Below are 9538 nucleotides of genomic sequence, written 5' to 3'. Positions count from 1 at the left end.
CATGTGTACTCCGAGTCACGTGAGCTCCGGCGCCACGTGACAGTCTTCCCCCCACCCCCCCCGCCCCTACTTCGGTGCCTACGGGCTGGGGGGCGGTGGAGGTCAATGCCGGGTCAAGGTCTGCGGGCTTCGCGGGTCGTAGCCCGGGCGCACGCGATCAGATGATCCTGGTGTGGACGGCCAAGTTCTAGGCGGGATGACTGAGTGAGCGGCGCTAGGACCCCCGGGCAGAAGCTCCGGGAAGGGAGCCACGGGGGAAATGCCTTACAAGGTCCCCTTGCGGTGACCATCCGATCCCGGCGCCCAAAATAGCCCCAGGCGCCCGCTGGCCTGCCTCATGGCTGGGAGATGGCTGCCGCCTCCGAGCCCGTGGATTCGGGTGCATTCTGGGGACCGGTGCGCCCGGAGCCCCCTCCCACCCGCTTCCATCGGGTGCATGGTGCCAACATCCGCGTAGACCCCTCTGGGATGCGGGCCACACGTGTGGAGAGCTTCGCCCACGGCGTGTGTTTCAGCCGCGAGCCGCTGGCCCCGGGACAGGTCTTCCTGGTCGAGATCGAGGAGAAAGAGCTGGGCTGGTGCGGACATCTGCGTCTCGGCCTGACTGCGCTGGACCCCGCCAGTCTGGCCGCCGTGCCCGAGTTTTCTCTGCCCGACCTCGTCAACCTGGGCCACACCTGGGTCTTCGCCATCACGCGCCACCACAACCGCGTGCCCCGAGAGGACAGCCCGGAGGCGGAGGCGGAGGCAGCGGCCCCCAGCCGACCTCCGGCCCTCCTGGTGGAACCATATCTGTGCATTGAGCAGTTTCGCATTCCCCGGGACCGCCTGGTGGGCCGGAGCCGGCCAGGGCTCTACAGCCACCTCTTAGACCAGCTCTATGAGCTGAACGTGCTGCCTCCGACCGCGCGCCGTAGCCGCCTGGGCGTCCTCTTCTGCCCGCGCCCTGATGGCACGGCCAACATGCACATCGTCATCAACGGCGAGGACATGGGCCCGAGCGCCCGGGGACTGCCAGCTGCGCAGCCCCTCTATGCGGTGGTGGACGTGTTTGCTTCCACCAAGAGCGTGCGCCTTGTCCAGCTCGAGTATGGCTGTAGGTATCCCTGGGCAACGACCCCTCCTGGCTCAGTGTGGGGACAGGAAGCTGCTAGGACTCCCTAGCCAACTTGCTAGGCCTTGGTTTGTCCGGCACTAGTTTAAGAAGGGGAGAATCGGCCAGGCGCGGTGGCTCAAGCCTGTAATTCCAGCACTTTGGGAGGCCGAGGCGGGCGGATTACCCGAGGTCAGGAGCTCAAGGCCAGCTTTGCCAACATGGTGAAACCTTGTTTCTATTAAATATACAAAAATTAGCGAGGCATGGTGGCAGGCACCTGTACAGGGAGGCTGAAGTAGGAGAATCGCTTGAACCCTTGAAGTAGGCAGAGGTTGCAGTGAGCCTAGATCACACCACTGCACTCCAGCCTGGGCAGCAGAGCAAGCCTCCATCTCAAAAAAAAAAAAAAAAAAAAAAAAAGAGTGAGAGAATCCAGCTTCAAGTTGCACCTCTACTTGTGCTCTTGCACAAGCCTCTACCTGGCTTTGGGCCTTGGTACCCATCTTGGCTGATTAAGATGCCCTACAAGTTCTCTTTTAGTTTTGACGGTGTTACCTCTATTCACCTAGGGCTGGGATTCTAAACCGATTTTAGATATTAGGGGCCTCTTTGAGAATTGTTTGCCCTTTTCTTACTAATATGTTTGGCCAGGCATGGTGGCACACACCTGTAATCCCAGCACTTTGGGAGGCCGAGGCAGGAGAATGCTTGAACCTTGAGGTGGAGGTTGCAATGAGTCGGGATCTCACCAGTGATCACTTGAGACCAGGAGTTCGAGATCAGCCTGGCCAACGTGGTGAAACCCCCTCTCTACTAAAAATACAAACATTAGCTGGGCATGGTGATGTGCACCTGTAATCCCAGCTACTGGGGAGGCTGAGGCAGGAGAATCACTTGAACCTGGAGGTGGAGGTTGCAGTGAGCCAGGATCTCACTAGTGCACTCCAGCCTGGGCAACAGAGTGAGACTCTGTCTCAAAAAAGAAAGAAACATGATCAAGGCTGGGCAACAAAGTGAGACCCCCATCTCTACACAAAATTAAATGATTATCTGGGCATGGTGGCACATGCCTGTAGTCCCAGCTATTTGGGAGGCTAAGGCAGGAGAATCGCTTGAGCCCAAGAATTGAAAACTGCAGTGAGCTATGACCACTGCACTTCAGCCTGGGTAACAGAGCAAGACCCTCTCTCTTTTTTTTTTTTTCTGGTCTGAGATGGAGTCTTGCTCTGTCACCCAGGCTGGAGTACAGTAGTTGTGCAATCTCAGCTCACTGCAACCTCCGCTTCCTGAGTTCAAGCAATTCTCCTGACTCAGCCTCCCAAGTAGCTGAGATTACAGGCATGTATCACCAAGCCTGGCTAATTTTTACATTCTTAGTAGAGACGGGATTTCACCATGTTGACCAGACTGGTCTTGAACTCTTGACCTCGTGACCCGCCTACCTCACTCAGCCTCTCAAAGTGCTGGGATTACAGTCATGAGCCACCACATCCAGGCCAACCCTCCCTCTAAATAAAAAAAAAAAAAAAAAACGCTCATAGACTTGGGCATATTGACTTAGAGGCATCACAAAACCCAGACAGAGCTTCTTAATGCTGAGGTATGGTTCACTGTAGCCCTGGTAAGAATTTTAGTTATACCTCTGATCATATTTTGTGAATTCAATGAACCCGAACCCTCTCTGTGCCAGGCCTGTGCTGGAGGCTGCAGTTACACAGGCAAATCAGACAGTACCCCTGTCCCCAGAAGCTGCTAAGTGACCGGGAAGGGATTGTGCTAAGTGCTATGGTATACACAGGAGTGCAGCACTGTGATAGCTCTTGGGAAGATGTGCTTCTCTCAGCCCCATGAAGCAGGCTGGGCCCAGAGAGCAGTAAGGACTTGCCCACATTTAATGGCAAAGTGGGGACCAAGACCTAGATCTTCTGTGTCTTGGCCTCAGACCCACCTTCCAGTTCAGTTTGCCTTTCACAGCCTTCTTCCCACAGTGCCGTCCCTGCAGACTCTGTGCCGCCTAGTGATACAGCGGAGCCTGGTGCACCGGCTGGCCATTGATGGGCTCCACCTGCCCAAAGAACTTAAGGATTTCTGCAAATATGAGTGAAGACCTGCAGTGCACCTGGAGCAGGAGTGCATCCCGGGGCCCCAGACCTGTGGCTAGCTGGTCTGAAGTTGGTCACACCGCTGCTGGGCAGGACCAGAAATAAACAGTTGATGCTGACATCTTGATCACTGGAAGGTCTCCTTGCCCCTACAGCCAATGAGAGGCACTTCTTTTAGAATCACTGCAGGTCCGAGCAAGAGAGCATTTTAGATACCATCTAGACCAGTGGTCCCTAGGATGGCTGATTGTCAGAGTCATCTTGGGATATGTAAAGAGTGCTGGTGTCCCACACCCCATCTCTAGGGATTCGTATTTTATTTGTTGGGAAATTAGGCTGAGACATTGTTTTTTGTAAAAGCTTCTCAAGATCTCCTCATGTATAGCCAGGGCTAAGAAGCATGTTCCTGGAGTAGCGGTTCCAAATTTGTCATGTATTAAAATCACTTGAGGAACTTTGAAAAATACCAATACCTGGCCTGTAATCCCAGCACTTTGGGAGGCCTAGGTGGGTGGATCACTTGAGGTCAGTAGTTTGAGACCAGCCTGGCCAACATGGTGAAACCCTGTCTCTACTGAAAATACAAAAGTTAGCCAGGCATGGTGGCGGGTGCCTGTAGTCGAAGCCTCTCAGGAGGCTGAGACAGGAGAATCACATGAACCCAGGAGGTGGAGGTTGCAGTGAACTGAGGTCTTGCCACTACCCTCCAGCCTTCCAGCCTAGGCAACAGAGTGAGACTCCATCTCAAAAAAAGAAAAAGAAAAATACCAATACCTTGGTCTGACCCCAGGTCTCACGCTACAAGGCTCTTGTATTTCCATCTCTGGTCATTTGCTTCCATACAAATGATCTCATTTCATCCTCAAAACTCCTAATGAGGTAGTGGCAGTCATCAGACCCACTTTACAGATGAGCATATCAAGGAACAAAACTATCTAGGTTACTTGTCCAAGGGTAAGGGCAAGAACCTAGAACATCCATCTCCTGGTCTGGTGCTCTTTTAACCTCATCCTATTGTCATACTCAGGTTCTAGAATGAAGAGGTCAGTGCTGTAAGGTGGGTCTGAGTGTAACAGGGAGGGTCTATGAGGTGACATTCTAGAAGGGTGAAGAAGGGAGGACAGGAGGCAGATCACTATTCCCTCACAAACAGGGGCTTTGGGGCAGCCATGTCCTACTTCAGGACTCCACAAACTCATCCAAGTCCTCTGTCTTCTGGCCAAGGTGAGTGGGAGGCACCTGTGATTGGAGGGAGTGCTGTAGCTTCTGAGAAGTTGCTTTCTGGCTCTAGGGAGGTGGTGGTTCCACTGGGCATTTGGGGGCTGGCCCTAGAATCAGTTCTTTTAGAAGAAAGGCCATTCTAAATGTGCTTGCCAATCAATAATTACCTGCTTGCTCAGTATTCGTTCAGCAAACACTTGCCATCACCTACTCTGTGCTGGGGACTGGGAGTGTGGGTATGAGTAACACCTAGTTCCCAGCCTCTAGACAGTCCACTGGGGCTGGTCTTAGTTATGCCCCCCAAACTCTGCTCTCATGCCCTGCCCCTCAGGGCCCCTTCCTCAAAGAGAACGAGAATAACTTTACATTTCATTTCTGTCTCTGCAGGTGGGGCTGCTTCTCCAGGCTTGTCCCTTGGTCTCTGTAGTCCTGTAGAGCCAGCGGTGATGGCCTCTGGTGGAATAGGCCCAGTGGGCCAGAAAACTAAGCAGGCGACACCTACTGCCCAGGCCTGGGGCCCAGCCTTGGCAATGCCACAAGCCAGGGGCTGCCCTTGGGGGACTAGCTGGGAGACACTACGGAGGAAGGAATACAGCCAATACTGCCACAAATTCCCACACATGAGACAACTGGAGAGCTTGGGCTGGGAGAATGGCTACTCCAGAAGCAGAGCCCCTGAAGTTCTGCCAGTACCCCCTGAGGCAATGGGGAAGGAGGCCAGCTCCCAGCCTGACATCTGCATCCTCACCCTCGCTATGATGATCGCTGGCATCCCCACTGTGCCTGTCCCAGGCGTACGGGAAGAGGACCTGATCTGGGCCGCTCAAGCTTTCATGATGGCCCATCCAGAGCCAGAGGGTGCTGGGGAGGGGGCGTGGTGGGAGCAGGCACATGCCTGCTCTGGCACAGCCTCTGGGAAGGTACCCATATTGAGACCCAAGAGGGGCCAGCCTCCTGGCTCCTGCTTGTAGCTGGATGAAATAGCACCAGATACGTATGGTGGCTTCTATGTATGGTTCTTGGGGAGACAGGCTTGGGAGAAGAGCCTATGGCAGGGATGGGGATAGCATGGGTGGTTCAGCCATTCTGACAAATTCCAGTCCTTCATTAGGGACTTCCACACCCTAGAAAGTATCTCTAGTTACCACTAAGACAGGAGATAGGTTTTGTCAGGTAGATAATTGAAATTACCTGAGATAGGGGCCCCTGCTTGGAGAGTTGAGACTGCTTTTACGTTGTTTTGAAGACTTGATCAGAATTTTTTTTTTTTTTTTTTTTGAGACAGGGTCTCACTCTGTCACCCAGGCTGGAGTGCAGTGGCACGATCACAGCTTACTGCAGCCTCAACCTCCTGGGCTCAAGTGATCTTCCCACCTCCTCAGCCTTTCTGAGTAGCCGGGATTACAGGCATGTGCCACATCCAGCTAATTTTTGTGTTTTTTGTAGAGAAGGGGTTTTGCCATGTTGCTAGGATGCTCTGCTCTGCCTCCTTTGGCCTTCCAAGGTGTTGGATTAGAGGCGTGAGCCATCATGCCTGGCCTGCCCATAATTTCATATTAAGTCCTAGGCATGTGAATTCTCCTCTTGCCTTAAATTTCCCAGCATGTTGATGGCAGGTCATAAGACCATAGACAAGGAAAGAAAATTAATACTTAATTGAGTACCTGCTAGGTACACCTGCTCTGTAAACTTACCCTGTGAAGATCCCTGGTCCCCATTTTTATAGATAATCAAGTTGAGGTTTAGAGAGGTGACTTACCCTAATAAGTCTCATAGCTAGTAAAAGGCAGAACCAGGCACAAAAAACAAGCAGGGAAGGAACCAACCAGGATTCACGTGTTATATAACACTCTTAAGTCTATTCTTTCCATAATATACCCTAAACTATCTGCTATGGAAAAAAGGAAAACTAGACAAGTAGTAGAATATGCAACATTCAGTTTTATTGACCCCAGGATGGGACAAGGAAAAAAGTTCAGGGAGCCTGGCTGAGCCAGCTCCCTAGAGGGGCCTCTTTCCCTGTAGGAAGCCTCCCAGCCCAGCTCAGTCAAAGATGGGTCAGGTTAGTCATCTCATGACTGGGCCAACTGCTACCAAGCCCCAACCCTCAACCTCACCACCTGATGTCTTATCTCTAATTTTAGACCAGGTGGTTGCCTGTTTTTTTTTTCTTTTTTCTTTTTTAGACTGAGTCTCACCCTCCCAGGCTGGAGTGCAGTGGCAACAGAATCTTGGCTCACTGCAACCTCTGCCTTCCAGGTTCTAGCAATTCTCCTGCCTCAGCCTCCTGGGTAGCTGGGATTACAGGCACCCACAACCATGCCTGGCTAATTTTAGTATTTTTAGGAGAGACGGGGTTTCGCCATGTTGGCCAGGATGGTCTTGAACTCCTGACCTCAAATGGTCTGCCCACTTTCGCCTCCAGAAGTGCTGGGATTACAAGCATGTGTCACCACACCCAGCCAGCTTGCCAGTTTTTCTAAGACCTTTGAGCTAAGAATGGTTTTACCTTATGAAAATGTTAAAACCAAGAATATACCTCAGAGACTTTATGTGGCCAACAGAGTAAACTATTTACTATCAGGCCCTTTACAGATAAGATTTGCTGACTCCTGTCTCATGGAGCTAGACACATGCTATGTAGCAGGCCATGGTAGATGAGAAGACGCTTGAACCTTGTCCTTATTCTGGAAGGAGGGACCACGGAAGTACAACAGTGTAACTATGTGTGTATGCGTGTATAGGGGCAGATGTGAGTGTGCACAGGTGCACAAGCATCTCTGGGGGCTAAGAATAATCAGAGTTGGACCTGCTCATAAGGTCCAATCCAGCTGTCAGCCAATTCCCGCAGAGTGTTGTACCTCCGCTCAAACTCCTCCTTGCTGCAGTACTGCAACAGCCGACCCACCTCCTCGGTGAGGTGAGTCACTGCCAGGTGCTTATCCAAGGTCTCACTCCACTTGCTGCCCAGGATGCTGTCTAGACTGGTGGCACAGCCTGCCGTCCACTGAGCTGGCAGCATGTCAGGCTGGAGCACCTGGTGGCGGGCACTGAGCATGGCTAGGATGTGGCGGCAGGGAAGGTGAAAGGCCTGGTTAAAGTAGCAGCTGCAGCTGGCAGGGGGCTGGGGCTGTACCTTGTGGGTGTCTTCCAGGATCTGTATGTTCATCTTTTCTGAACCAGAGCCAATGAGGTGTATGGATTTCTGGACCACAGCAAGCTCACCCAGGCAGAGCTGGGCTGCTGGCCCTGTGCAGATGGCATTAAGGGAGTGCTGGATATGGGATTCTACCAGCTGCTCCACTTTGGGGCTTTCAGGGATGGTGTCTGAGGGGGCATGATTGTTCTGGGCACACAGGCCCTGGTTGAAGTTTGCCTTGTCTGCAGAGTTCTGCTGCATGTAATGGAACAGAGAAGCCATACCTTGTTTCTCAGATGGGGAGGTGCCAAAGAACTGGCTGAGGATGCGGGTGGTGACCTCGAGGCTCCGGAAGTAGCGGCTGCTCTCGGCTCGGCTTCTCCAGCGGTGAGCCAGCCAGATGCGGTCGTTGAGCAGCCAGTGTGAGTGGAGCTCAGGCAGCTTGGCTGGGGGGATGCAGTTGCTCAGGAGTGAATACAACTTTCTCAGGTTGCTTGCTGTAGCTGAGCACATTGTGCTCTGCAGGGAGGTCAGGAGCAGCTTTTCCACGGGCCGTTCAAGGGACAGCTGATAGAACTTGCCTTGGAGGAACTTACAAATATGGAAGGCTGAGAGCAGGACCTCAGCTGCAGGGAACTCCATGGCTAGAGTGGGCAGTGGAAGGAAATGAGGATCCACCAGGATGGTACAGACTCTCTCCCATGCTGGGTTAAACTTCTTGAATACCTGGAACATCTGGGCCAGGCCTTCATTGTCCTCCTTGGCAGGGATGGCAAAGTAGACTGCTCGGGCAAGATGACCCTCCAGCTGCACCCGAGGTCCGTCCACCAGGAAGGTATATAAGACCTTACCCCTTGGGTTATAGGTCCGGTGGATAAATAAGATCTCAGGGAAATGGTCAAAGACACTCTGCATAAAGCCGCTCTGGTAGTTGAAGGTATCTAACTGGGCAGTCTTGCTAACCTGGTGCAGCAGCATCGGTGGGCTTGAGTCCTTAATCAGGAGCCCATTCAGCATTGTCAGGGCCATGGCGGGGATGGGAGATGTCCAAATGCCAAGGTCAAAATATCTTCTCTGCAGGGCAGCTGTCCATGAGGCTTTGAGACTCTCAAGCTCCAAGTAAGTTGAGGCTTGAGGCTAGACAATTGTTCCCAGATCTTTTTCCAAAGATGGGCCTATGGAGAGGAACAGAGGTTTAAGGAGACGAGGAACTTGGCTCTTCAGTTATTCATCCAGACAATATTTGCTGAACATTTACTTTGTGTCAGCACTGTTCTAGGGGGAGATACACAATAAACACATACATAAGCAAAGATATATCCAATAATGAAGGTTACAAAGACCACAAGCCCGGGTAACATGTCAGAGAGTAAAGGGGGAAGGGAGGAATACTTTAAGGTGGGAAGGGAAAGCCTCTCAAGGATGATATTGGAGCTGAGACCTAAATGATAAGAAGTTAGCTATGGAAAGATATCGATCCAGGGGATTTAAATAGTATGGCCACCAGGATGGTACAGACTCTCTCCCATGCTGGGTTAAGCAGACTCAAGCCCACCGATGCTGCTGCACCAGGTTAGCAAGACTGCCCAGTTAGATACCTTCAACTACCAGGCATATGGCCTTCACACAAAAAAATAGCATTCCAGCCAGGCACAGTGGCTCATGTCTGTAATACCAGCACTCTGGGAGGCGACGTGGGCAGATCACTTGAGGTCAGGAGTTTGAGACTAGCCTGGCCAACATGGTGAAACCCCATCTCTACTAAAAATACAAAAAAAAAAAAAAAAAAATTAGCTAGACGTGGTGGCCCATGCCTGTAGTCCCAGGTACTTGGGAGGCTGAGGCAGGAGACTTGCTTGAACGCAGGAGGTGGAGGTTGCAGTGAGCTGAGATTATGCCACTGCACTCCAGCTCTAGGTGACAGTAAAACTCCATCTCAAACAAACAACATAAAATATTATTTTACATTTATAAGTGATT

The 9538-nt window shown here is 52.0% G+C and overlaps 4 protein-coding genes across 8 annotated transcripts in view; 2 read left to right on the top strand and 2 right to left on the bottom strand.

Annotated features, from left to right (window-relative positions):
- Positions 1 to 38: 38 nt before the first annotated feature.
- NEURL2 (neuralized E3 ubiquitin protein ligase 2) lies at positions 39 to 3963 on the top strand. Of its 2 annotated transcripts, none has more exons than XM_002747602.5 (2): positions 39 to 1096; positions 3085 to 3963. In XM_002747602.5, exons 1-2 carry the CDS (start codon positions 349 to 351, stop codon positions 3198 to 3200), a joined length of 864 nt encoding a protein of 287 aa, XP_002747648.1. In that variant the 5' UTR covers positions 39 to 348; the 3' UTR covers positions 3201 to 3963. The 2 variants fall into 2 exon arrangements, with proteins under 2 accessions (XP_002747648.1, XP_035154622.1); XM_035298731.3 differs by having other exon boundaries at positions 3071 to 3315.
- A 372-nt stretch (positions 3964 to 4335) lies between these two features.
- SPATA25 (spermatogenesis associated 25) lies at positions 4336 to 5421 on the top strand. The gene is made up of 2 exons (XM_002747652.6): positions 4336 to 4422; positions 4807 to 5421. Exons 1-2 carry the CDS (start codon positions 4368 to 4370, stop codon positions 5388 to 5390), a joined length of 639 nt encoding a protein of 212 aa, XP_002747698.1. The 5' UTR covers positions 4336 to 4367; the 3' UTR covers positions 5391 to 5421.
- A 1546-nt stretch (positions 5422 to 6967) lies between these two features.
- SNX21 (sorting nexin family member 21) overlaps positions 6968 to 9538 on the bottom strand; it is a 45707-nt gene continuing 43136 nt past the window's right edge. For both annotated transcript variants that reach the window (XM_035298726.3, XM_035298728.3), the window contains exon 4: positions 6968 to 8733. In XM_035298726.3, the coding sequence (XP_035154617.1) occupies positions 8578 to 8733 (156 nt within the window). In that variant the 3' untranslated portion in view covers positions 6968 to 8577. The remainder of the gene's footprint in view (positions 8734 to 9538) is intronic.
- Positions 6968 to 9538, bottom strand: part of ZSWIM1 (zinc finger SWIM-type containing 1) — a 45384-nt gene continuing 42813 nt past the window's right edge. Inside the window, exon 3 of one of the 3 annotated variants that reach the window (XM_078371765.1) lies at positions 6968 to 8733. In XM_078371765.1, coding sequence (XP_078227891.1) covers positions 7217 to 8587 — 1371 coding nt within the window. In that variant the 5' untranslated portion in view covers positions 8588 to 8733 and the 3' untranslated portion in view covers positions 6968 to 7216. Of the gene's footprint in view, positions 8834 to 9538 lie in introns of all 3 variants that reach the window. The other 2 variants (XM_078371766.1, XM_002747601.6) reach the window with 2 other exon arrangements.

This window comes from Callithrix jacchus, chromosome 5 (assembly GCF_049354715.1).
Source record: "Callithrix jacchus isolate 240 chromosome 5, calJac240_pri, whole genome shotgun sequence".
NCBI lineage: Eukaryota > Metazoa > Chordata > Mammalia > Primates > Cebidae > Callithrix > Callithrix jacchus.
Note: the sequence above shows the minus strand (reverse complement) of the source record. Positions and strands in the feature narration are given on the sequence as shown.